Source organism: Crinia signifera, chromosome 1, assembly GCF_055691185.1.
Source record: "Crinia signifera chromosome 1, ASM5569118v1, whole genome shotgun sequence".
Taxonomy (NCBI): Eukaryota; Metazoa; Chordata; class Amphibia; order Anura; family Myobatrachidae; genus Crinia; species Crinia signifera.
Window position 1 is genome coordinate 373,728,753 of NC_139217.1, and position 26,948 is coordinate 373,755,700.

Genomic DNA, 26,948 nt, shown 5'->3' on the forward strand with positions numbered 1-26,948 from the left:
TCTACACATTAGTTACTGTACTAAAGTTTACAATGATTTTTACTCTCTAAAGCATGTCCATATATATTCTATATATACATGGGCGGATTCGGGGGTGGGGGGCACCCAGGCACGTGTCCCCCTGATTTTATATCAACGAGCTTGACCCCACAACGCTAGCCCCCTGGGAACCAGAAATATCGCTTGACAAAGATGGAACGTTTTCCCCATAGGATAACATGGGACCCGCTAATTCCGACCCCTACCAAATGGGGGTCTAGTATTTTGTTGCATAATGTGTAGAGGTTGTATATGGTGCGGTACACTACACTTATGGACACGCTCCCTTTTCCGAAGCGCGCCTTCTACATCCTTCACTTTTGTCGCCAAAGTGGGCCTGTACTTTAAACGCCAGGGCCTATTTGTAATCCCATTCTGGTCCTCTCTCTGCTCTCCTCTCCCTCAGCATGTACACTGGCACCACTAACACCCCCCTCTCCCCCTTCCATACCCTCTCCTATCATGGTGCCCCCCTGTCATTTTCTCCTGGATCTGCCCCTGTATATATACATTTATTTATGGAATTTTTTTTATAATTGCAGAGATAAATTACTTCTTTCTGCAGTTCTTTGTGAAGTTTCTTCAGCTCTTCCATCGTAGAGACGGTCTCAGTCCTTTCTTTGAGTAGTGCATTTTTCTCTGCGGTGATTTGCTCTATCTTCTGACAAGACTGTTCCGCAACCTGAGAAACCTACATTTAACAGCAATCCTAGTTAGTTAAGGCGGGTGGAAAGAAAAAAATCGATTAACCCATCCAACAGTGGTTTGTTTAAAGGTGTGATCGTGTCAAGCTTGGCAGACAAATTTACCATTAGTGTACCAAAAAGAATTACTCACTTTTGGCACATGTATACATCTGAAACATAAGCTTTCAGTAAAGGAAATAGTACCACTACATGTATAAAACAAACCAAAAGGACACCCACATACACCATGAATTGCATACGGAGCCTGTCCTGTAAAAGACAAACTATGTACACTTCTATTATAAAACTAAACAGAGTAGGGCTGCTGAAGAGAAGTAACATACCAGACTTTACTGCAGAAATCAATATGGACCAAATGCTCTATTTGGCCCTAGAGTGGTGACGTATTGTTACAAGGGAAAGAGGGGATGCTCCTGCTCATGCAAAAGTACATTCACCCCCTTTATCTTTGTCACAGTAAACTTCTATTTAGTTTTTGAATCCCTTATTTACAGCCATTGGGGAAATTCAGTTAGCTGTGGCAAATTACCACAGCTACTTGGATCACCCAGGGAAGATTAAATTCACCCCCAAAAACGGTATACTATCAGTTTGCATTAGAAACCTTTACAATTCACTCTCTCTAAAATGGCCAACATGGTGTGAAGAAAAATGTAATTAATGTCACCTAACATATTACTTACACATGGGAGCAGTGAGTGTCCTTTTGGGTAAAAAAGAGAAAAATAATAATTTAATAGCATTGTTCAGAGGTACAACTATAGTAGGATTCTATAAGGAGTGGCAACTAACTAAATACTATCTTAAATTTGTTCACCAAGATTAGACAATGAACACCGTCTAATTGGTTGTTAAAGTCAAAAGAAAATTCTCCTCTGGGCATTGCTAGTAAAAACACAATGATTTGCATAAAAACACAGAGCTAAAAAGAAATAGTTGTGATTGTAATCCAGATTATTTTAAAAACACATTGAAGTTTAAGTATCATGCTTCAGGTTTATTTCATACATGTTATTTGAGATTGAAAAAGATATTGTCAATATGTAGAGGTAACTGTGAATAAATGTTACAGAACAGTAAATACATTTATATGCATTGTTGCTACGCTTTTTCCTTTCATTATATTATATGGGTGATGTGAAAATATATCTAAAAAAAAAAACCTACCTACAATCTGGAGTAATTTTTTATTCACAGTTTCCTCCACAATAAAAATTAAGAAAAAAATTATACAAGTCAATTAACAAAATTATCATTCCTCTGATACATCCCAGTGCAGTGTGAAAAGCATGCATGTGCCAGTGACAATCCTTTTATCCCTAGAAAGTAGTGCTCGGTGTTAGTAGTTTTAGTTCACTTAACAATTTGATACCTCATGTATTTGTGCTTCCTTGCTGTTCTTTTGAGTCTGAAGTTCATTAAACCTCAACAGCAACTCCGCTTTTTCCCTCTGCAATACCTGGCATTGGATTTCTAACTTTTCAACAAGTCCTGAGACTTCACGGTTGCTTTTGGTTAGTGTGACTACATCCTCAAAGAGCCTGCCACAAGTCTCGATGGCATCCTGTTTTTCTTTTAAAATGGTTGAGTTTGTTCTTTCCAGATTTTCTTGTACAGATAACAAACGAGAACTCTCCAGACGTAGTTTTCCCATTTCTTTTTCGTTGACTCCGTTTTCACAACGAAGCTCTTCCAATAGGTTGGAAACACTATTATATAAGTCTTGAAGCTCTTCTTTAGATTTGGTTAAAGAGACAAAATTTGTATTAAGCTCTTCCAAGTCCGATGAAAGAATTCTGTTCTGGAGTTCCAAGCTCTCCTTTTCCTTGGCAAGGGGCTGTAATAGATTTTCTACGTTCTCCTTCTGCTCTAGAAGTGTGTCATACTTACACTGATGCTCTTTGCTTTGAAGTAATAGCTGTTCCTTTTCTTCCATTACATTATTGAAGGTTGTTTGAAGTTCTGTACATTTTAGCTGTAGACAATCTTTTTCACTTCTAAACATTTCTCTCTCTTCAGTTAACCTTTGCTCAAATATTGTAAAACCTGTATGAAGTTCATTATATTTTGTTTGCAAGTCATCTCTATCTTTTGTTACTTTATCTTTGTCAAGGCAACAACTATCATATTTCTCAAGCAAAGATTGTTTCTCTGTCAGGTTATTGTTGTGATCCAATTCCAGAGCAGTCTTCTCCTTTTGAATTTGCGCCACTGTTAGCGAAAGGCTTTCGTTCGTTTTGGTCAGTTCATTAACTTTCGTCATTGCTTCTGTGATATTAACCTTTAAAGACTCCATTTCTTCCATCACATTATCTAAGCTTTTTTGAAGTTCTGTACATTTTAGCTGTAGACAATCTTTTTCACTTCTAAACATTTCTCTCTCTTCAGTTAACCTTTGCTCAAATTTTGTAAAACCTGTATGAAGTTCATTATATTTTGTTTGCAAGTCATCTCTATCTTGTGTTACTATATCTTTGTCAAGGCAACAACTATCATATTTCTCAAGCAAAGACTGTTTCTCTGTCAGGTTATTCTTGTGATCCAATTCCAGAGCAGTCTTCTCTTTTTGAGTTTGCGCCACTGTTAGCGAAAGACTTTCATTCGTTTTGGTCAGTTCATCAACTTTCGTCATTGTTTCTGTGATATTAACCTTTAAAGACTCCTTTTCTTCCAACACATTATCTAAGCTTTTTTGAAGTTCTGTACATTTTAGCTGTAGACAATCTTTTTCACTTCTAAACATTTCTCTCTCTTCAGTTAACCTTTGCTCAAATTTTGTAAAACCTGTATGAAGTTCATTATATTTTGTTTGCAAGTCATCTCTATCTTTTGTTACTTTATCTTTGTCAAGGCAACAACTATCATATTTCTCAAGCAAAGACTGTTTCTCTGTCAGGTTATTCTTGTGATCCAATTCCAGAGCAGTCTTCTCCTTTTGAATTTGCGCCACTGTTAGCGAAAGGCTTTCGTTCGTTTTGGTCAGTTCATTAACTTTCGTCATTGCTTCTGTGATATTAACCTTTAAAGACTCCTTTTCTTCCAACACATTATCTAAGCTTTTTTGAAGTTCTGTACATTTTAGCTGTAGACAATCTTTTTCACTTCTAAACATTTCTCTCTCTTCAGTTAACCTTTGCTCAAATTTTGTAAAACCTGTATGAAGTTCATTATATTTTGTTTGCAAGTCATCTCTATCTTTTGTTACTTTATCTTTGTCAAGGCAACAACTATCATATTTCTCAAGCAAAGACTGTTTCTCTGTCAGGTTATTCTTGTGATCCAATTCCAGAGCAGTCTTCTCTTTTTGAGTTTGCGCCACTCTTAACGAAAGGCTTTCGTTCATTTTGGTCAGTTCATCAACTTTCGTCATTGTTTCTGTGATACTAATCTTTAAAGATTCAATTTCTTCTAACAGGTTATTTTTCTCCTGAGACAACAAAAGGTTTGAGGATTCTGAACATTCAAATTTAGCTTTAATGCTGGCAAGCTCATTATTAATTAATTGCTCTCTAGACTGAAGCTCAGTGTTCATTGACTCAATAGCATTTTTTTCTAAAGACACAGACTTGAGTTGGTTTTCTATATCTGTCAACTGCAGAGAAATCATTTTTTTTTCATTCGTTAAGTTATTTATCTCATCCATCATTTTGCCTTGGACAATCTTGGCCTCTTCTGAACACATCTCACATTTAACCATAAGTTCATTGTTTTGTTTTAAAATATCACTTATTTCATTGGTCAGCTTTCTCTCAGATGAAAGTAGCATCTCCTTTTCTTGTAGCAATGTAACACGTTCAGAATTAGATATACTACTACTTGTCTTAATTTCTTCAAGTAACATTGATAGACTTTTCTTGGAGAGTTGAAGTTCTTCTTTGTCCTTTTCGGAGCGGTCAAGTTCTTTTCTAACTAATGCTATTTGTTTTGTCAGTTCACTGCAATTTATAATCATCTCATCTCTCTCTTTAAGTAATTCCCTTACTTTTTCATTTAATTCATTTTGGTGTAATGTAAGTTCTTCCCTTTCAGAGATCAGAGCTGTATTTGTTCTTACTAAATCCTCATTCTGAATATTTAAATCAGACACTTTATTTTCATAGTCTAGATTTCTATTTAGAATGCTCTGATTTTCATTTTTAACACTAGATATTTCATAGATAAGATCACTTTCTTTCCTTTCCAGGTCTTCCTTAGACCATGTAAGGGATTGAATAATTTCATCTCTCTCCTTAATTGATATGTTTTGATCTAGGACTTCCTTCTCATATTCCTCCAATTTCTCTTTGTCCTTTTCATTCATAGCACATGCTTGAAGCAATTCATCTCTTGTCTTTGTAAGACCTAAGTTTTCTTGGATGGATGTGTCCAGCTGAGATTTGACTTTCATCAATTCAATTTCCATCTCTGTATTTAACTGGTTTTGCTTTATTAGAAGATCTTCCCTTTCAGATTTTACATCTGTAAACGTTTTGATCAGCTTCTCCTTCTCATCAGTTATAGCACCCAACTTGTTCTGCAGTTCTAAATATTGATCGGATACCAATTGTTTAGCTGCTTCTAGATCATCTATTTTGTTTTCTAAAGCTTTCTGCTTCCTCCTTAGATCTTCTGTTGTGTTTTCCAGCATGAGAATCCGATCATCTTTTTCTCTTGTAAGGACTATACTTTCTTCATCGGCCCTTACCTGCTGTTCCTGGATATCTCGATTCTGGTTTTGAAGTTTGACACAATTTGAAAACAATAAATCCCTATCTGTCTGAAGTTCTTTCATTTTAGCATCCATTTCAGTGACATAAGACTGTAAGCATTCACAGTCCAAACTAATTTTCAGAAGCTCATCTTTAGTGTTATCCAGTTCAGCTATCAGTTGTTCTTTGTCAACTGCTAATGTCAGAGTGGTACTATTTAACTCAGTGCATTTTTGTTCAAAATCTTGTTTCTCATGTGTAAGGCTGTCTTTTGCAGCTTTAAGCTCTTCATTACATGACAAAAGCTGAGTTTGCTCTTGGTGGAGTGCATTAATACAGGATTCCAACTCTACAATCTTTAAAAGCAAAGAATCCTTTCCTAGCTTTAATGCATCTGCCTCCTGTGCCAGTATGTCCTTTTCCACTTTCAAAACCCTCATCTCTTCTGTTATCAGTTCAAACTCTTGCTTTTTGGATTCTAACACACAGGTTAAAGACTAAAAGGGATAAAGTTGGGAAGGAAAAAAAATGTAAAAAAAAAAATGAAAAATCAAGCAGGCTAAAAGGAATCATGGAGTATGCACAGGTTTAGCACTTGTATGTATGAATTGACACACGAAAAAAAAACGCAGAGCCCAAAGGATTATGGCCATTATATAAAAAGATTGTGTGTGTCATGGAACCGATTGTTTTCTTAATTGATTGCCTTAATAATGCTATGTAGGATAAATATTAATGCAGTTTGTTATTTTTCTTTGATATTTGCCCTATTGTTCCCAACAATATTTGTGAATGTGCCACATGATGCTTCAATAAATCATGTTTAAATATGCTTTTAGGAACTTCCAATAACTACATATTTTAAAGTTGTAAAATATATGTGTGTGTATTCTGTTAACATGCACACCCTTCTTTAAACAGACTTTATGGTTTTTTGCCTACTTGAAAAACAAAATAAAAATGTTAAGATTGCGAGCAGGACACTCTTAAGGTGGCCATACATCAGAAATATATTGTACCCAATCATACAATCTCAATTGATTGTAAGGTGGATTGTATGACTGATTGTATGATGGATTTTGAGTAGATTGTGTGTCCAAAAACCACCAAGGACTGCCGGGAATTTCGCGGGAAATTGTACACAATCATGAGCGCAATCGATCTTCAGATCGATCTTTCTGATGTATGGCCAGCTTTACCTCAAGGTCTGTCTGTTATTGCCCATAGCAACAATTATGCTGCTGATATATAAGTAACTGGAAATATATAAAATAGTGGGCATTGTATAATTGATCATGCAGATCTGGTTGATATATCTAAATGGTTATGGTATAAAAGCAGCTACAGTGTCTTAGTCTACAATCAAATGGTCGGCGTTGAAAAGGTCAACAGGGCCAAAAGGTTGACATGTAAAGGGTTGACACAAAAAGGTTGACATGGTAAATAGGTCAACATGATTTTTTTATGGTTTTAGGGTGTCTGTCTACATAAGTTGACATGGACACTGTCTAAGTGTACCGCTGCGCTCGCCATGCTTCAAGCTCGGTGCCTCGCTGCGCTTGGCACACTATTTTATTCTGCCTCCATGCCCTAGTGGATGGTAGGGCATGAAATACTGCCTGTCGGCACATGTCGGATGATAACTTATCAAAAAAATTGCATGGCGATCTTTTTTCATGTCGACATTTTGACCCTGTCGACCATTAGTGGTCGACCATATGACTGTCTATGATGAGTAAGTCTAAACACAAACAAAGCCATCTTGACCTCCAAACCATAGCTTACTGTGACTTCAAATATTTTTTTCTTTTATACATTAAGTCCATTTAACTGACTCCCCTTGACTGAACACAAACATGTCTGATGGGCACAAGCTTGTCTGATGGGCAATGAGTCCATTGGTTGCCGTAGCAACATTCAGCTCCCATCTTAGTAGTCCCCTTAGGACTCTTGATTTTTTTTAAACACAAATGATCTATTGGTATTACACGATGCTCACAAGAGGGTTTGGCCAGCAAGCACCCAATGTCCATCAAGCTTAAACTAAGGCAGGGAAACCTGTTCATGAGCAGATGACCGCTCCCATATCATAAGCCAATGAGCAGTGACTACTCCTTCAGTGGACACAGAGCCTTACATCTATAGAGTGTGCACACCTGTAATAGTAAGCTTTGGGATATCCAATTACAGGAAAAAATATAATTTCCAAGCTCCTGTCTAAAGTTGGAGCTGTATGAAGTCCACTTTACTAAAGATGCACACGGCATACTGTGAAAGCAACGGAATGTGGCACATTTATTCATAAATCGTATCTATTGTCAAACCTGAGTTTTAGATGAAGGAGGTGCAGGGGAAAATGTTCCTTTACTGTAGAGTATCTATATAAAGTTGTCAAATCAAGTATTCATCCACACCACTGATTTAGTAACAACTATGCTTTTGAGCTCATAACCCATATTATTCTATGTAAACAATCATCTTTTATCCCTATAGATTGTAAGCTTGCGAGCAGGGCCCTCCTACCTCTATGTTGGTTTGTTTCTACCCAGTTTGTTTTATCACTGTTTCCAATTGTAAAGCGCAACAGAATATGCTGGGCTATATAAGAAAGGGTCAATAATAATAATAATAATCTTGCCACAGACTCTGTTACAAAATGTGTGCCTTAGTATCCCTAATGTTTCACAATTACAATTCATGGAGACCCTCAACACTTGTTCTGAATGAGAACGCAGCTGCTGCATCTAAGATGCGACATATGAATAGGCGTATTTATTCAGCCCGGTGGAGCCTGATTAGTAAATAAGTCAGTTCCCTGAGATAAAGGGATATAGAGGGCAAAAAGATTACATAATTTGTGCCTAAATTGATGAGGTCCTACACCCCAAGAACGGTGTCCCTCAATGGATGTATAGGAAATGATTTGCCAAATATAAAATTCCAGCAATAAACTTGTAAACTTTTCATAACAAAGAATGTAGAGGAAATGAAGGTATCAGTATGGGTTCTATGGCCAGTATTCAATGAGAAATTTTCTCCGTGCATGGCGAGAGATTTTTTCTCTCGCCATGCACTCTCCGTGTTCCGGAGCCTCCTGCTCCCCCTATTCAACGTGTTAAAGACTCGCCGCCACTCGCGGCGAGTCTTAACCCCTGCAGCGGACGAGCGTCCGCGGCAGGGAGCTGTCAGGGAGCCGGGGGACGTAGCAGCCAAGAGAGATTAAAGTCTCTCTTGGCTGCTGCAGGGGATATGGGGAGGGGAGCAGGGCTCCCCTGGACCCAGGCAGCACAGGCTGCCCCCCCTATAGCCAGCGGGGGACCCAGTATTCACTGTACCCGAACGTGCATCGGGTGCAGTGAATATATGAATATCTAATGAGCGGCTCGAGCGCTCCGGCCCCCTGCTGGCTGCACTGTGTAAAAAAAAAAAAAAAATTGTAAAAAAATATTTTTTTTTTATTAAATATATATTCATGTGCTATAGGCACATGAATAAAAATAACATGGCCCTTCACAGAAAAAAAAACCTGATTTTTTGACACCAAAATTAAAAAAAACACCCTTTTAGTTTAAAAGTTCACATTCCTGCTCTCCATCAAAAGATGGAGAATTTCTACACGGAGAGAGACGGCGAGAATCACTTAGAAAGACGGAGAATATTTCACATTGAATAGGGTGGCTCGCCTTTGGAGAAAAAAAACCTCTCTCCACCGCGTGAAAAGCACAAACTCTCCAGAAATCACAGCGAATTTTTCTCATTGAATACTGGCCTATATTGTAAGGGTAGTAAAAATGAGGCATTCCTTACCATATGAGATGTGAGGGCACTAACAACTGAAACATGTACAGTAGTTGACACCTTGCTCACAAAAAAAAAAAAAAAAAAAGAATCTGTAGTGGAATGTCAGACCAGCAACGAAATATAAATTATCTGGTGGTTTTGGAGTCTTTAACCTATAGATGATCCATTCATTGAATCACTTTTATTGTGTTCCTAACATCCCTTAAAGTAATACAATGAGCTACTTCAAATTAACTTCCAACGCAGAAAATAAAATATAGTAGAGTACAAACGTCAAATTAAAACCATTTGGACATTGGATATTAGATGTGGATCTTACAAAAACATAAACATGCTAAAATGCATAGATCCTTTCAAATGTGTCTCAATTCATACATACATTATTATAAAGCATTGCCGAAATGTATAAAACATAATTTAGAAAAAACCCAAAGACAAAAACAAAGTCAAAACAAAATTTAAGTAGTTATGGAATGAAAAGTGTTAGATTTTCTTTAATAGAAATAAAAGTTTAAAATGTTTGCAGTGGACATGCTATAAGATGTGACAAAGCACTACTAAGAAAACCGTAAAAAAAATTGAAATCAATCAAGGGTAACAAGTGGACAGAAAATATATAATTTCAATCCCATTCTATGCTCCAAATTATTTTTTCTACATTACTCCACTAAGATGTGAGATAATTGCATGATTAGTATGTAATAGCGGTGTGTGTTACAGATCGATATTATTACCTTGGTACCATGAAAAGAAAGATTACCAACTAACCAGCAGACAGCTTTCCATTAAAATTCTATGGTGGTTATTCAGACATGAACTCAGCAGGCCTATTTAGCAATGCCCTGTGATCGGATAGCTGCCACCCTGTGCAAGTCTGCGAATGGATTGCAAAAATCATGCTGATCGGTGATTAACTGCAAATCCATTCACAACTCACTTACCATCTAATGATTTTCCCACTCTGCGTAACCCAGAACCTACTGTACATGCGCGATAGAAACAGGCTAAGTGAGCCCGGACAGACACCACACACCCTCAGCCCTGGCGGTCACCCGCTCCACAGGTGGGTGGAGGGTTAATGCGGCCGCTGTGCTGCTTTGGGGGGGGGGCGCAGCGTGCAGGCGAGCTGGCTAGCTCAGTGGGCGGGGCTCACTGGCTCAGCAGGCGGGAGTGAGGAGGTCTCGCTTACCGGGCAGGAGGGCGGAGGGCGCAGGGGCTCACTGTGCTGTGTATTCAGTCCCGGTGCAGACATCTTCCGCGTACAGCTGGGCAGCGTCTGAGGGTGAGCCAAGTGCTCAGCGCTGCCCAGCATTAACATGTGCCGCCCGGCCGGCGCGCTGATCCAGGGGGGAAGGGAGGCTGCTCCCAACAGCCTTCTGGGGGACCCTGCTCCCAACTACCGCCCCCCAGTGGCCGGCACCCTAGGCCCTGCACACCCTCCCTGAAAACGCCTGGGCTCACCTGCATTATCCCGGACACTGCCAGAAAATAGTCTGTTACCACCCTCAAATGACAGCTTTCTGGCAATCTACTTATGATTGGCTTTCAATAGCAAGAGACAATGGATTTTTTCACTGTTTGGCCTCGCGCATGCACGCCAAGATCCATACACATGTGCAACTGATCAATAAGACGCAGGGTTGCGTTCAGTTCTGAATAACCCCCTATTTTTTTATCTGTAATATTTATGAGGTTGTACTTTACTTTTTGAAATGAGAAAGTCTCCCATAAAAGATCAATGCTTATAGAGTGTGTATTTAAAATGACTGTTCCTACTTCTCTTCTCTTTCTGCACCAACACATCTGCCGCCTCCTGCATCACATCTCCATGCCCCACATTATGCAGAATGAAAATCATGAAAACCAGTGTGCAGGGCACATATTTAAAATTGATTAAATGCCAAAAAGGAATAATGCATTATAGTGACCTAAAACAATTTATAGATAATGGTTTGTGGGTTTTGCACTTTAATACAACGATTATGGATTTGGAACCTTTAATCATTCTTGAATTTCAAGGCTTGTGTAAGATAGTTCACCTGTACCCAAGCAGGTATCACCATTATGAACTTGCCAAACACAGGAACCATATAAATTTCAGTCAACTCTACTTTTGGAACTGTTGAAACTTTAGAACATTAGAGAAAACAGAAACATTCTAGATATCTCATGATAGTCTTATAAAAATTACCTTGGCCTGTTCGGCTTGCTGTTGTAGCTCTTCCATCTGTTTGACCATACTATTATGTGTGGTCTGGGCAGTTTTCCACAATTCCTCCTTAGCCTGCAGGTTTTGTTTGAGCTCACTGATCACAGCTTCATGTTGGCAAACTAAATCGGCTATTGATTTTTCATGAAGTGCCTGCATTTCTCTATTTTTACTTTGAACCTTTTCAACCGTTAATTTCTGTGGAAAAGAAAATTTTAATACAGACATGATCTACATGCATAACTATCTATGGTACTTGTTTCCAAGCACGGCACCCATCTTATGCCATCGCATACCACTAATTAAGGTATGCGATGGGACCCGATTTTCGGGTCCTAAGACCAGCACTGTACAATTTTATTATTGCGTCGCATCGCATGCCATTACAATGGGTACTTGTTTCCTAGCACGGCGCCCACGATTTTCATCTTATGCCATCGTTTCGATCGCATTGCATGCGTCCCGATCGCATGCGATGAGACACGATTTTTTAATTGTACAGGCATCCTTGCGCAATTGGGATACCAAATGTTTTTTCAAGGGTTTCCAATAAAGCAGCAGCCAGGAACCTTATTGATATGAAGCACTGGTTGGCATCAATTCTTTGTTATATACTGATTGACTGAATACCACCTTCCTGACATGGCACAAACTGCCAAATTACTATTAAGGGAGAAAGCAATGTTGATTCCTAATCCGGTTACTATTTGGGCTAAGGTCCTTAAGGAGCCGGGTCTCTAAGAGGAATATAACTTATCTCCAGAAAATAATGCGCAGTTAGGATTTGAATTTTTTTTTTTATTGGTACAGTAGCATTGACCTTCCCTTCTATGTCCTGAACAAATGAATATAGGGAAATAACTATGGTCAGTTTTTAAAGGCCACCTTTCTTTCAATATTAATGTATTACAATGGTGACAAGCCAGAATGATAAAGAGCATTTATAACCAAAAGTAAAACCTCTAAAGTGTGCAAGGTCATCTTCAAAGACCTTGGCATGCCTGTTAACAATGCACAATGTAATTAGAACAGCTGCTACAACTGATCTGTGAAGAACCTCTTCCTGGACATGTAGGAAAGTGGAAAATCATGAAGATTTAATTTGTTGCTAAAAAAATCATTAAAACATCCAAAGAGTTGAAGGCTGACCTAGCACAAATCAACCTGTTAACCTTACATTACACACTAAACCAGGAATGGCAAAGGTGCAAGATAAAATAAGCATCGGCTGTGCAGAAGTGACGATCATCATGTCTGAAAATGGCGTCATTCACAGACATTTTGGGTGTACACACCCACCAATGTACTATCCTTCATCCATGTAATAGAACGAATGGTATATTGCCTAGTGTGTACCTAGCATTAGTTGTCAGTATCTCTTACCACATCCTCCATTTCAGAAGTAATAGCCTTTAATGCCAACTGATGTGCCTCTTGTGCCTTCACCGACGAAAGTTTGGCTTCAGATTTCAACTGTTCAATATCCACTTGTAGCTGTTGGACAGATTCTTTGGACTTTGACAGTTCTGCCTGCATGTCAGATAAACTTCTGTAAAGTGTAAAGGGATTACCTTAAAAAAGAGATCTTTAAAAAATATATATTTATAAAAATGTAAAATCTTTAAACCTGGAATACTAAACCGTATAACAATGGAAAATAAAATGAATACATGGAATTCTGCACCCTTAGCAGAACTACAATTCTTATGGAAAAAAATGCACATAACCATAAATTGGCATAAGAACAGTGGCTTTAGAATCTCTGTTGTAACAAAAAATAATTTTAAGATAACATGAGTTCTAGTTAATATCTATATCAACTAAAAGTCCTTACTTGTGTGAGTCACAAGGCAATAAAATAAGTGGACGAATCTGCAATAAGACACTTAAATGTTCATGTTGAGTAAGTTACCTTTCCCTAGACTGTAGCTCTTCATTCAATACTGAAAGCTGAACAGAGCTATCTCCTGATGACTGAATCATTTCTGCGATTTGATGTTCTAGCTTAGTTTTTGCCTTCAGGAGGTTCTCTTGTTTCTCATCGCCGTCTTTCACCTTCTTTTCCAGGACTGAACACACAAGGAACATCAAATGATATTAGAACCTGGTGGAAACGAGGAGAGCTTCATCTATGATTAAGAGAAACTACTCACCTGCACAACGAGGCTCCAAATGTTCCAGCCTCTTGGTAAATTCGATGCATTGATGTTCTTTCTCATTTACTTTATTCACTGCTTCTACAAAATGAAAATTTAAGTTGTGAGTACTTTAAAACAGGACAGCTGCTAAGTAATTTACCAATAAATATAGAATGAAATACAACAAGTTTTCTGCTCCTGTAAATCAGTCATGCTAAAAAAAAAAACATGGCTTGATCTATATAATAAGTTGAAGAGTGTGTACTGTATGTGTGCGTGTCTATCGCATTGCGGAGACACCGTGGCACTCAGAGCCGCCATAAGGTACCCCTGGACCCTGTGGTATGCACATCGAAGCTGTTTTTGGAAAATTTCACTTAGAAATTAAAAAAATACCAAGGTTCAATTTGCCTTGATTCAGGATATGAAAAAAAGATTGATGATCTGGGAAACAGATGACGAACGAACACTACACCTGATTTCATTGCGGTCATTGGGGCAGATGTATGATCTGTCGTTATGGGGGAGAAGGGTATCAGCGCACGTTATGTGCACTGATACCGCTTCTCCCCCATGTATGATGGAGCTAGCGTGCGGTATTGGACAGGGGCGCTATGCGCCCCTGTCCATATCGGCGCTGCTATCAAAATGATAGCAGGCCGAATGTATGAACGGTCAGCATCGCTGACCGTTCCGCACGAAGCCGGGTTTGGCTTCGCCAGCATCAGGCTGGCGAAGCCCTATCTAAACAGCAGGGACAGCGCTGTCCCTGCTGTCAGCTGTGGGCTGCGCTGGGGATCTCGCGTGAACAGCGAGATCCCGCGCATGCCCAGTGCGGCCGGCCGGGGGACAGGAGATAGCGCATCAGTATTAACTGATGCGCTATCTCCAGAAAGGGACATCGCTGAAGGGGGGAGTTAACGCTCCCCCGCTTCGGCAGACAAGATGTTAATACATCTTGTTGATGTCCCTTCCTGCTTTGCCTCGCTATTGAGGCGAAGCAGGAAGTATCATAGCAGCGCGATAAGCGCTGCTATGATACATCTGCCCCATTGAGTCATGCAAACACATTCTAACCTTATGGTGGAGGTTTTAACAAATTACAATCTTGGGCCTTTGGCACAAAATTTGACAGTGATCCTGTATACAGTGGGGATCGAAAGTTTGGGCACCCCAGGCAAAAAAAATATTTTAATGTGGAAAAAGAAGCCAAAGAAAGATGGAAAAACCTCCAAAAAAGGCATCAAATTACAGATTAGACATTCTTATAACATGTCAAAAAAAGTTTGGTTTTTATTTCCATCATTTACACTTTCAAAATCACAGAAAACAAAATATGGCATATGCAAAAGTTTGGGCACCCTGCAGAGTTAATACCTTGTACTGACCCCTTTGGCAAGTATCACAGCTTGTAAATGCTTTTTGTAGCCAGCCAAGAGTCTTCCAATTCAGTTTGAGGTACCTTCGAACATTCTTCCTTACAAAAGTCTTCCAGTTCTTTGAGATTCCTGGGCTGTCTATGACACACTGCTCTTTTAAGGTTTATCCATAGATTTTCAATTATGTTAAGGTCAGGAGATTGTGAAGGCCATGGCAAAACCTACGCCTCTTGATGTAATCCACCATGGATTTTGAGGTGTGTTTAGGATCATTATCCATTTGTAGAATGTAGATGTAGAGGATTCTCATTAACTCGTGAAATGTTCCCTGTGCCACTGGCTGCAGTACAACCCCAAAGCATGATTGATCCACCCCCATGCTTAACAGTTGGACAGGGGTTCTTTTCATTAAATTCTGTGCCCTTCCTTCTCAAAACGTACCTTTGCTCATTCCGGCCAAAAAGTTATATTTTAACCTCATCGGTCCACAGAACTTGATTCCAAAATGCATTAGGCTTGTCTATATGTTCATTTGCAAACTTCAAACGCTGATTTTTGCGGTGAGGACGTACAAGAGGTTTTCTTCTGATGACTCTTCCATGAAGACCATATTTGTACAAGTATCTCTTTATAGTGGAATAGTGTACCACAACCCCAATGTCTGCCAGATCTTCCTGGAGGGATCGTGCAGTCAAACGTGGATTTTTACTTGCTTTTCTCACAATCCTGCGAGCTGTTCTGTCTGATATTTTTCTTGGTCTTCCAGATCTTGCTTTAACTCCACTGTTTCTGATGACTGCCATTTCTTAATTACATTCTGTACAGAGGATATGGGCATCTGGTAACCCTTTGCTGCTATCTTCTTATAGCCTTCTCCTGCTTTGTGAGTGTCAACTATTCTCAGTTTCAGTGTTCTACACAACTGTTAGAAGAATGCATGGTGCTGATTGTTGGGGCAAGGTCAGATGAGTCTGGGCTTTTAAAACCTTTGAGATTGGTCTTTCCAGATGATGATTGAGAACAACCATGACACTTCCAGGTCTCAGCTGTCCAAAGGGGGCGGTGTATGCTATAAACTCTGCAGGGTGCCCAAACTTTTGCAGACACCATATTTTGTTTTCTGTTATTTTGAAAGTATAAATGATGGAAATAAAATCTAATTTTTTTTACATGTTATAAGAATGTCTAATCTGTAATTTGATGCCTTTTGGAGATTTGTCCATCTTTTCTTGACTTCTTTTTGCATATTAAAATGAAATTTTGCCAGGGGTGCCCAAACTTTCGCACCCCACTGTATACAGAGCACTTGCTGCCATAAGACTGAACTATTAACCATTGATTAAAATCTAATATGCAAACATTTAAACTAATGAGGACAAAATCTAGCCATGTACCTGAAGATAATCTTTCAACCAATTCAACTAGTTGGCTGGAACAAAATCTGGTGATGTATGTGATCAAATCACAATTGGCTATATGCTCCCAGATACTAAAAAATGGATGTTTAGACAAATTGGCACCCCCAACCACCACCCCCCAAACTCTTTTATAGATTTGTTTTCTATAGTTTATAGCACTTGTTTAAAATGCTTGATGGTACAGTGCATTCACTTTTTCCAAATTTTGTTATATTACAGCCTTATTCAAACATGAAATAAATAAATTTTTCCCCTCAAAATTCTACACACAATACCCCATAATGACAACGTGAAGAAAAGTTTTTGGGTGATTTTTGCTAATTTATTAAAAATAAACTAAGAAATCACATGAACAGCCATTGCCATGACGCTCAAAAATGAGATCAGGTGCATCCTGTTTGCACTGATCATCCTTGAGATATTCCTACAGCTTAATTGGAGTCCAACTGTGATAAATTCAGTTGATTGGACATGAAATGGAAAGGCACAAACATTTGTCTAAATAAGGTCCCATAGACGGGTGTGGTATGGGACTCCGACAGTCGGGATCCCGACAGTCATTATCCCGACAGTCATTATCCCGATGTTGAGATCCCGACTGCCCGGAGTCAGACAGCATGGCGAGTGCAAAAGAGCCCCTTGCGGGCTCGCTGCGCTCGCCACGCTGCGTGCATGGTGGCTCGCTACAGGAGCCACCTATTCTGCCACCTATTCTATTCTCCCTCTATGGGGGTCGTGGACCCCCACGAGGGAAAATAGCGGGTGGCCGTCGGTCACCCGGCTGCCGGCGTTTTGACAGTCGGGATGCCGACGTCGGGTAAATGACTGTCGGGATCCCGACTGTCGGGAACCCATCCGGCACCCCTCTTGACAGTGCATAAACCAAGCATGAAGTCAAAGGAATTGTCTGTAGACCTCAGAGACCAAATTGTCTTGAGGCACAAATCTGGTGAAGGGTACCAAAAAATATCTGCTGCTTTGATCCCAATGAGCACAGTGGCCTCCATCATTCCTAAATGGAAGAAGTTCGGAACCACCTGGACTCTTTCTAGAGCAGAGGTTCTCAACATCGGTCCTCAAGTACCCCCCCCCCCCCCCCCAACAGTGCACATTTTCCAGGTCTCCACATAGAAACCACAAGTGAAATAATTAGCTCCACCTGTGAATCTCCTGAGTGTTCTCCTTTCAAAACATGCTGCCACAAAAGGCCAGACTGGGCTAAGTCATTGCCAGACATCTGCATGCACTTGGTCATATGAACAACGGTACTCAGATAAGCTAGCTTATAGATTTAGGTTTCATTTAATTAACCATAAAAACCGAATGGTAATGGAATTTGAGAACACTGCATGTTGACCGTACCTTGCATAGCTTTTTGTAGAATCTTGGCGTCTTCTGTAGAGGAATTAATAGATTTTTTCTGGAATAATAAAAAGCCAAATCGTAAATATGAAAAAAAAAAAACTTAAAAATAGAATGGACATCACAGAAGCAGGTTACACAATCAAAAATAACACGGTCACTAACTATGCTCCTATCTGGGGTAATACTGATTTTGAGCCTCTCTTAGAAAATATATGGTATACTCATTGGAGATTTTGATCCTGGTGGAGACCTCATTTTTCAAATAAATAAGAAAAATATCTCTAATCTAATCATTTTTTTATTTAATTGCAGGTTTTACAAAACTACCTCAGAAATGAGGTTCCTCACATACTACATCTGAGAAGAATTATTGTTACTCCTATGCAAAATGTCCCACTATTAAATTAGGTATTTGTACTCCCATTTACTACTGAATAACCCAGAAAAGCTGTTGATGAATTTTTAAATTAGATGGTCAGGTGATTTACCCAACATTGAGACTTTTCAAAACAATCTCATACCAGCAATATATTTAAATTCTGAGGGTATTCAAGAGTACAGGAGATTCACATCAAATTTCTACACAGGGCTTATGGTATTTCCCGAATGGCGAACATCACCTTCCTCGGACAATGAGGATTTCCCTGGAACATAGAATTAGGGCGAGCGGCCACCGAGGGGGTTAAACGGTGAGGATGGCTTGTTTTCGGCAATTCTCGCCATAAAAAAACCCTCACCGGCCACATTAAATACACCATATTGCGGGTTCTACAGGCCATCGGCCTAAATGTTTTATGAATATGCATACTATATACATGACTTTTGGTCATGTTCCAATCTGCAGACATTTTGCCATAATTACTTTTATGTATTAAATCAGACAGACAGACAGACAGTTAAGCTTAACCTTCCACTGCTCCCTATTCACTTGTTGTTTGCTCACTTTGAAACATGGAAGGATCATACAGACATGGGGCTTTTATTGGCAATTCTTACTAATAGTCTGACAAAATTTATACAAGATAAGTGGATTACAAAATCTCCTCCCTCCATTGGGAATCTAAAAAATTAGATTTATGTCTTACCTGCTAAATCTCTTTCTTCGAGGACGTCAGGGGCCACAGGGATTACTTTGGGTAGAAAGTGGGTCACAAACCATTCCAGCACGAGAAAGGTTAAACTTCTTAACTTCCCAGGACAGCCCAGCTCCTTCCCCTCCTCTACCCCGCCTACTGGCCCAGCTACTTTCACTTTGTACAAAGCCAGGAAGGAGACAAGATAGAAGGAAGAGGAACCCATACAGAGACTATAATATATATATGTGTGTGTGTGTGTGTGTGTGTGTGTGTGTGTGTGTGTGTGTGTGTGTGTGTGTGTGTGTGGTTCCTTAATAGAGAAACCGTTACTGTAACATGTGTAAGTATCCTCAACGGAGATACTATACGAAGTTCACTCAATGGAGGAACTATGAACGTCAAGACAAATGAAGCAGGCGAGGCAGGGAAGGATCCCCGTTTCCTCGAAGAAAGAGATTTAACAGGTAAGACATAAATATTTTTTCTTCTGCGGCAGACGTCAGGGGCCACAGGGATTACATTGGGACGTCCTAAAGCAGCTACCAAAGGGTCGGACGCCCCTGTGTTGCGGCCAGAATACAAATGCCGAGTCCAGGGAGGCAAACGTGTAGATTGCAAAAAAGCGTAAGAAATCATTAGTAGACGACCAAGTCGCCACCTTGCAAAGTTGCTCTGCAGTTGCACCACCCGTAACAGCCCAAGAAAAACCCACAGACGTAGTGGAATGAGACCGGACCCCCACAAGAACCAGGAGAGAGGTGGCCAAGGAAACCTGCTTGATAACCAACCGCAGCCATAGTCTGGCAGTAGTCTGCATGGTAGCAGGCCAACCCCTCTTGGGAAATCTCTAGCGGACAAAGAGGCAGATTGCCGAAGTGTTCCAGCGTGACGTACATAGACGTGCAAAGCACGGATGAGATCCAGGGATTTCTGCCTAGGAGAAACCCCTGGCCTACTAACGGCAGGGACCACTGTCTCCTGGATGACCTGAAATTCAGGAATCACCTTGGTAAGGTGTAGAGGAATGGTACAAAGAACCTGCCCTATGGGATGAAAGACTACTAAAGGAGGCTGACAGGACAGAGCTGACCGGGCAGACACCCTCATGGCTGAAACAATGGCCAACAGGAAAACCGTTGTCCAGGTTAGCCAGCAAAGGCCCACCTATAGCCAGATGGCAACCTGAAGGGCCTAAAGAACCAGAGAAAGGTTCCACCAAACAACCAGGGTAACAAACTGAGGTTCGATTCGCAGAACTACCTGCCAGAAGGAGCAGAGATCGTGCAACAAAGTGAATGGAGAGAGACGAGACCTGCACCTTGAAAAGAGGACTGGCGAAGGCTAGTTATTTTACCGAAAGGTCAAAATCCTAGACAAACGGTAAGTCCTGGGCGAAACCAGGAAAAAGAAGCTCTCCAGATGCGATGATAAGCAAAAGCCAAAGAAGGCTAACGGGCCCTGAGCATAGGTGATATGACCCTCGAAGTATAGCCCTTGGCTATTAACAAGGTGGTCTCAACAGCCCCGTGAGTGGTTCTGGCCGTAATGCAGATGAATCGGAGGGGCACCTGACTGGGCTTGCAGATCCGAGAACCAGTTCCTCCAGGGCCCACGCGGGGCTACCAGGATCAAAGGGCCCCACCCTCCGCCTTTAAAAAAGTACAAAAGACTTTGAGGAGGAGCGAGATGGGGGAAAGCATACCTCAGAACGAACGGCCATGGGGATGACAGTGCGTTGACCCTGCAAGCCGCTGGGTCTCGAGACCTGGACCCATACAGGGTGACCTGGTGATTGTGAGGTAAGGCCATCAATCCACCGCTGCTCTGCCCCAACGGTCTACCAACTACAGGAACGCCTTGGAAGGGAGGGCCCATTCACCGGCATCCAGAGTGTGACAGCTGAGAAAGTCAGCCTCCCAATTGAGGACCCCCAGAATAAAGATTGCCAACAAGGCTGGGATCTTGCGGAAGAAGCGGAAGGCATCCGCTATGGCCGCTCTACTGCACTCCACGGCCACCCTAGTGGTTGAATATAAACCACCATTTTTGCAGTGTTTGACTGGACCTGCACAGGGTGACCTTGAAGTCAAGGCTCTACCTGGCGGAGATCCCGCAGGACTGCCCATTTTTACTTTGGTTTCCAGACATAAGCAGGTTGTGCGTTATAGTCTCAAGATGTACTGTTGCGTGTTGACCGTTTGCACGGAGTAAAGTTTTTCACTGTTTCACTACCTAACTTAGTATTAGGGTCCCACCAGAAATGAGGTCACCGTGAAGCTGGTTGGTGGGAAAATATTTATTGGCCAATGAATATACCAAGAACCTCTATTATTGATTGATTTGATTAATAATATGGAGTGTGCATCTGCACCATGTGTTTTTCTTTACAAAACTACAGGTCCCAGCACGATAGAACCTCATGTAAATCGGGTGTACATTTTAAGATCCCCCCCCCCATAAGCTAATATTGTGTACACCTGTAGGTTGGGACTCCTTCAACTTAGAGAAGCACCCCGCCCACCTGATCTGAACATTAGTTCACCAGTTTGGTACCTGGTAGCCACAGACTGCAAACTGAGGGCACAATGAATGTAAGACCTAAAAATTTACACTAATTGCTAGTCTTGGAGATGGATTTGGGGTGCGGCTCTCCTTGGGTTGGTGTAACAGAGTTGCTTTCGGGGTGGCACACCCTAACATTTATTTAGCACTATTTATTTTCACTAATATTTTACTTTCTAGCACTACACTTTTTTAACCTCTAGCTCCTGCTTCTTTCTTATTAACACTTTTATAGCTTAGTTTTTCACTTGTGTGCTGTCCTGGGGTGACTGGCTTATGTAGACCTTTTTAGGGTTCCGTTCCCCAGGTTCAAACTTAGTAATAGGGACCCATCAGAAATGAGGTCACCGTGAAGCTGGTTGGTGGGCAAATATTTATTGGCCAATGAATATACCAAGAACCTCTATTATTGATTGATTTGATTATTAATATGGAGTGTGCATCTGCACCATGTGTTTTTCTTTGCAGAACTACAAGTCCCAGCATGATAGCACCTCATGTAAATCGCGTGTGCATTCTAAGATCTCCCCCCATATGCTCACAACTGCCCAGGCTGGCCAGTGGTGATATGGCTGGGGGAGGATCGACACGTGCACCATACACAGCGGTGTCTGTTACAGCTCCAGAGATGGTGGTAAGCAGCCAGGGACCGGGGCACGAGCCGCACGCAGCTGCGCTCGGGCCAGCCTTGTAACGTGTGCAGGACACCAATATAGGAGCCCCTGTGTCACTACCGCTGTCCTCTGACATTATATAAGAGGCAGCTAAACTGGTACAGTTAACAATATACTTCTGACAGGCAGTGATAGTGTTAACACAGTATAAGACAGCACACATACAATGCAAATAAAAAAGTGGCACTGAGCTCCGCAAAGCATATTACCGGCAGGAGCATAAATTGCGGTAACCAGTGCTCCAGTAGGAAAGGTACTGGGGGGACTTGCCCAAGTGGCCCAGCAGTGAAGAGGTGGACCCTGGAATGGCTGAGTGCTCTCTGTGTCCCTCTATCACTATGCAGCAGGCAGGCAGGAAGGGATCAGGGGAGGAGACTAACAAGGGTATATTCCTTCCTCCTGTCCCCAGGAGAGGGGGTGTATGAGGGGAGCACACTCCCCCTACTAGTAAATGGGCACCCAGGGATTTTGACCTCATGCGGCGCCGGTAAAATGGTGGGGAGCCGGCAAGCACTGGGTGGCCCCCCACTTACCGGCACCGCTGCCCACACACACCATTCCCTGGAGGTCCAGTGGGATGGATGGCAGACCAGTCCGACCGCTTGCTAGTGTAGCCCGCCGGCCCCACTCGCCGGGCTGTTACAGCCGTTCCAGTGCATGCGGGATGCCCTTTACCTTAATCTGTGTCCTGGTGCCCGGTGAGGGCTGTCGGACCCCCAGTGCCCGGGGCCAGCAGGATACACCTCCTCTGTGGCAGCCAACTTGGGTGGTGTGCGGCTGCCGGGCCACAGGTGATGGGGCAGCATCTCAGGGGTCTAACAGACCCCCAGCGCTGCTGCCCTGTCACTGACACACAGTCAGTGTAAAAAGAAGAAAAATAAAATCTTTAAAACAGAAGCAAGGCTGCATAAGGCAGCCCCTCTCTATAATGTGCATGTTGGCCCCTGCGAGCACATCTAAAACTGAAAGGAGCTGTGCTGTCCTGAGAAGTTACGAAGTTTAACCTTTCTCGTAACCCAATGTAATCCCTGTGGCCCCTGACGTCTGCCGCTGAAGAAACTACTTTATTAGACTACGTCTATTTTGACAGCCTGAATGTCTTCTCTAAATACAGAAAATTGGGTGAAGAGATTTTATAAAATGTGGGGACCTTGGCGCTTATTCAGATCTGATCGCAGTTCAAATTTGTTTTCAAAATGGGCAAAACCATGTGCACTGCAGGTGGGGCAGATGTAACGTGTATTATAGAGAGTTAGATTTGTGTGAGTTATTTTGTTTCTGTGCAGGGTAAATATTGGCTGCATTATTTTTACACTGCAATTTAGATTTCAGTTTCAACACACCCCACCAAATTTAACTTTCTCTGCACATGTTACATCTGCCCCAGCTGCAGTGCACATGTTTTTGCCCATTTTGAGAACAAATTTGTACTGCGATCAGATCTGAATAAGGGCCCTTATCTTCTGCCCCTTCCCTTTTCACTGCAAAATGATGATATCAGCAAGGTATTTCAAAACACAACATGGTGCCTTCAACAAGTTACTCATATCTATACCTTGATGTCTGAACTGTCCATCTATATGTTTGCGTGTGCACGTGTGTCACCTCATTTATAACTAGCAAACTTACATGTTTACTATACTTTGTATATTTCAGTTATTAGATAATTTTTTTGTCATCATTTGTATGGTTATATGCTGATGTATAAAAAAAACTGATGTGAACACCGTAGCTCATTGCGTGCAATAAAAGCAAGCAACATTACAAATAGCTATCTCAGCTGTGTCTAACAGAAGAGACTGTAACCTTACCAAATCTTCCATTTCCTTTTCATAAGTTTCTTTAACCTGAACCAATGACTTAAAATTGTTCTCAAGGGCAGCAAACTTTTCACTATGCTCCATCAAATCTTTATTTAATTCATTTACCTAGCAGAACCAAATGAATGGATAAAAAAAAAAAGAAGGAAATGAAAATGATAAATGAATACAAAAGATGCAAAAAAAACAGAAGACCAAAACAAAACAATATAACAAAAGAAAAATAAGAAAAACAATAGCTTCACGATTTGTATAGTCCATCAATACAAAATATATACACATAATGGAGTTTGATGTAAAACAGACTAGAAATAGTTTCATGAATTAGTGTAGCAACTTGCACGTGTTGGCTAGCGATCTTAAGTAAGACTAAAGGGGTGTACATACTGAGAACTGTCAAAATCTCCTAGAAGGTTAGCCAAAATCTCCCTATTTTTCTCCTGCTTAGTCAATATTGTCTAGCAGAAATTGCTTAGTATAGATTGACTGTGCAGGCAAGGCAATTTTGGCTACATCATAGACTATCATTGCTTAGACAAAATCGATTAAAGAGATTTTGGTTAGATGCACTGGAGATTTTGACGATCAAAATTGCTTAGTGAAAATCTCCCCGTGTGTACACCCCTTAAGGTTACAGGTAGGGTAAAAAAAAAAAAAAAAAAAGATAAAATGGGAAAGTGTAGTTGATTGCTTTGTTTGGTTGAATATTCAGCTGTAAAGCCTACTTTATGGACCATTATTGTATTTGGCACAATATTAGCCTGGTGATGGTAAATTAAAATAATCTTTATTGTATATATATATCCTTTTCCCTGAATCCATTGTCTGACATTGGATGCATAGGAAAAAGGTAGCTTAGGCAAGAGTTTGCGGGCACTTTAAGAGACCTGAATTTAAACTTCAAGAAGAAAATGAGCATTAAGGGTGTATTCCCTAATGGATTCAGAGACATGGATTTAACCCTAGTACAAATACCTACAGTATTTTCCTCCATCCTGTTATTGAGTAAACTGGATCCATGAGGACGTCACTGATGCCCTAAAGGGAAGATACTCCCCTGAAGTTAAGGCTTGCAACAACTGCAATCAAAAGTCTTTAGAAGCAAAAACATTAAATAAACAAAACATTCTGAATATATAGACAGAGGGAGAGGTGAATGCCTGACACCAGTGCTCAGTTGGGACTTCAAGCCATATTGCACAGAAGGCACTAACTGATCTGTTAGAATATGCTCTCATTTGTTAGGATCAGGTTCCTACTCAAATGAACCGTAACATTTTTTAAAAATCTACTTAGTAGGGGCGTGGCTTGACAGAGTGCAGGAGCGGTCATGTTTGCTGTGGGCTCCGATATTATCCTGCTCTAGGGGCGGTGGATCTCCCACTCCCTTCCACTTACCTTCCGGAGCATGCACTGCCTCTTCTGTGCCCTCCATGGCTCTCCTGCTGCAGCTACTTGGGCCCACTCATCCTCGTGTTGCCGGGCGCCATCTTGGCTTCTTCACATATGGCAGCTCCGTGTATAGCCCTGACCACCGGCAGCGTCTGTGGCTGGATGCACTGCTGAGGCGGACATTTCCCACACTGGGTGCATTCTGCAGTGACCGCGTCCTCCATCGCGCTGGAGCTGGGAATACTTTGTCGCTGATATCTCCGTTTCTGCGGCCCATGCCCAAAACTCATGCATAGAGACCAGCGCCTTGCCTTCGGATGGTCAAGTGGGCTAGGGAGACTCACACTGGTGACCTCCCCAGATCAGTTTAGCGGGGAAAGTAGCTGGCTGTCTTTCCTGAGACTTGTTGCTGCGGTCCGCACGGGGAGAGTTGGCTCGAGGGTCCACCGGCTGCGCAGCTAGGCAAAGGCTGCTCCAAACTTTAATAGTGCCAGCTGTTACCGGAGTGACCTCATCTTTTCTTCAGTGCTACATATCATTTAAAGTGGCCGGGGGTCTTCATGGAGGGAAGCAACACTTATTTCTAGTCCAACTATTGAGGTGAGGTACGGGGGCAGCTCCTGAAATCATTTTAACTTTAAACAGCGTGCACAGTGCTGACTGTACATTACAAATATAAATCTACCATCAGGGTGTCTCAGCTTATCCCCTGCACTCCAGATTCTGAATCCTTTACCTAACATTAAGTGCAGGGTGATGCTGGCTGATCTTCTGTATATCTACGCGGTGTCCTAGCCTCTCCTGTGTAACCATTACATAGCTGACTGTCTCTCTGGTGACTCCCTGTTTAGTGTATTTCATATTGGATTATGGAATCGTCCGTCCAGCAAATATTAAGTGCGATTTACACCTCTACCAATAGGCTCCTTCAAAAGATAGCCGATACAAAGTATGATGTCCTGTTCTCCACCTGCAACCATGTGCGGTATCCTGTAGTCGATGTGGACGTATTGTCTATACATTTGAACCAGTGACTCTGGTTATTCCCATACCGGCTCTCGCTTTGGACATGCACTCTTATATGGTCGGGTCCAAATTTGAAGCCATTTGCTGTTCCGTAGCTGCTTAGTGCTCTGCTGACGACGCGACTCACTTACAAATCCCTTCGTTACTGCAGATGGAAATGAATAGATCCTGGAAAAACTTGTTTAGACATCCTGGATGCTTTCCGATTTATCCTGGTGAGACTGGAGATAGGTTTCATGAGCTTGCTATATCAAGGGATCGACAGCTGGCCGGATTAATGTTTTCAGTGTTATTGCAAATTAAGATGCCCCCTGTGCCTGTGTGTAGCTCTTTATTTTTTTATAATGTCATGCATATATGTATCCTGTTCCAAATATGCTTTATTTGTCACATTTTCCATTCTGCATCTTTGACTGCACCATATAACGACTTCGATAGCTCCTGGTTATGTATATTTACTGACCATTGTGTAACCGTCCTGTCATGATCCTATGGATGGATTAATACTGATCATCTGTCTTTAGCTTCTATGGTTACTAACTCATACCTCCCAACTGTCACGTTTACAGCGGGACAGTCCCGATTTTTGGGTCCTGTACCGCTGTCCCACCCGCGGCAGGCATTGTCCCGCTGCGGGGGGTGGCAGTTGGGAGA

General features: G+C 41.4%; 1 protein-coding gene across 11 annotated transcripts in view; it reads right to left on the reverse strand.

Annotated features, from left to right (window-relative positions):
* CLIP1 (CAP-Gly domain containing linker protein 1) overlaps nt 1-26,948 on the reverse strand; it is a 99,984-nt gene that overhangs the window by 26,868 nt on the left and 46,168 nt on the right. For 8 of the 11 annotated variants that reach the window (XM_083151335.1, XM_083151330.1, XM_083151327.1 and 5 more), the window contains 8 exons: nt 23,868-23,984; nt 17,742-17,799; nt 13,598-13,681; nt 13,357-13,513; nt 12,828-12,993; nt 11,427-11,642; nt 2,119-5,931; nt 593-730 (listed from right to left, as the gene is read on the reverse strand). In XM_083151335.1, the coding sequence (XP_083007461.1) occupies nt 593-730; nt 2,119-5,931; nt 11,427-11,642; nt 12,828-12,993; nt 13,357-13,513; nt 13,598-13,681; nt 17,742-17,799; nt 23,868-23,984 (4,749 nt within the window). The remainder of the gene's footprint in view (nt 1-592; nt 731-2,118; nt 5,932-11,426; nt 11,643-12,827; nt 12,994-13,356; nt 13,514-13,597; nt 13,682-17,741; nt 17,800-23,867; nt 23,985-26,948) is intronic. The other 3 variants (XM_083151332.1, XM_083151333.1, XM_083151328.1) reach the window with 1 other exon arrangement.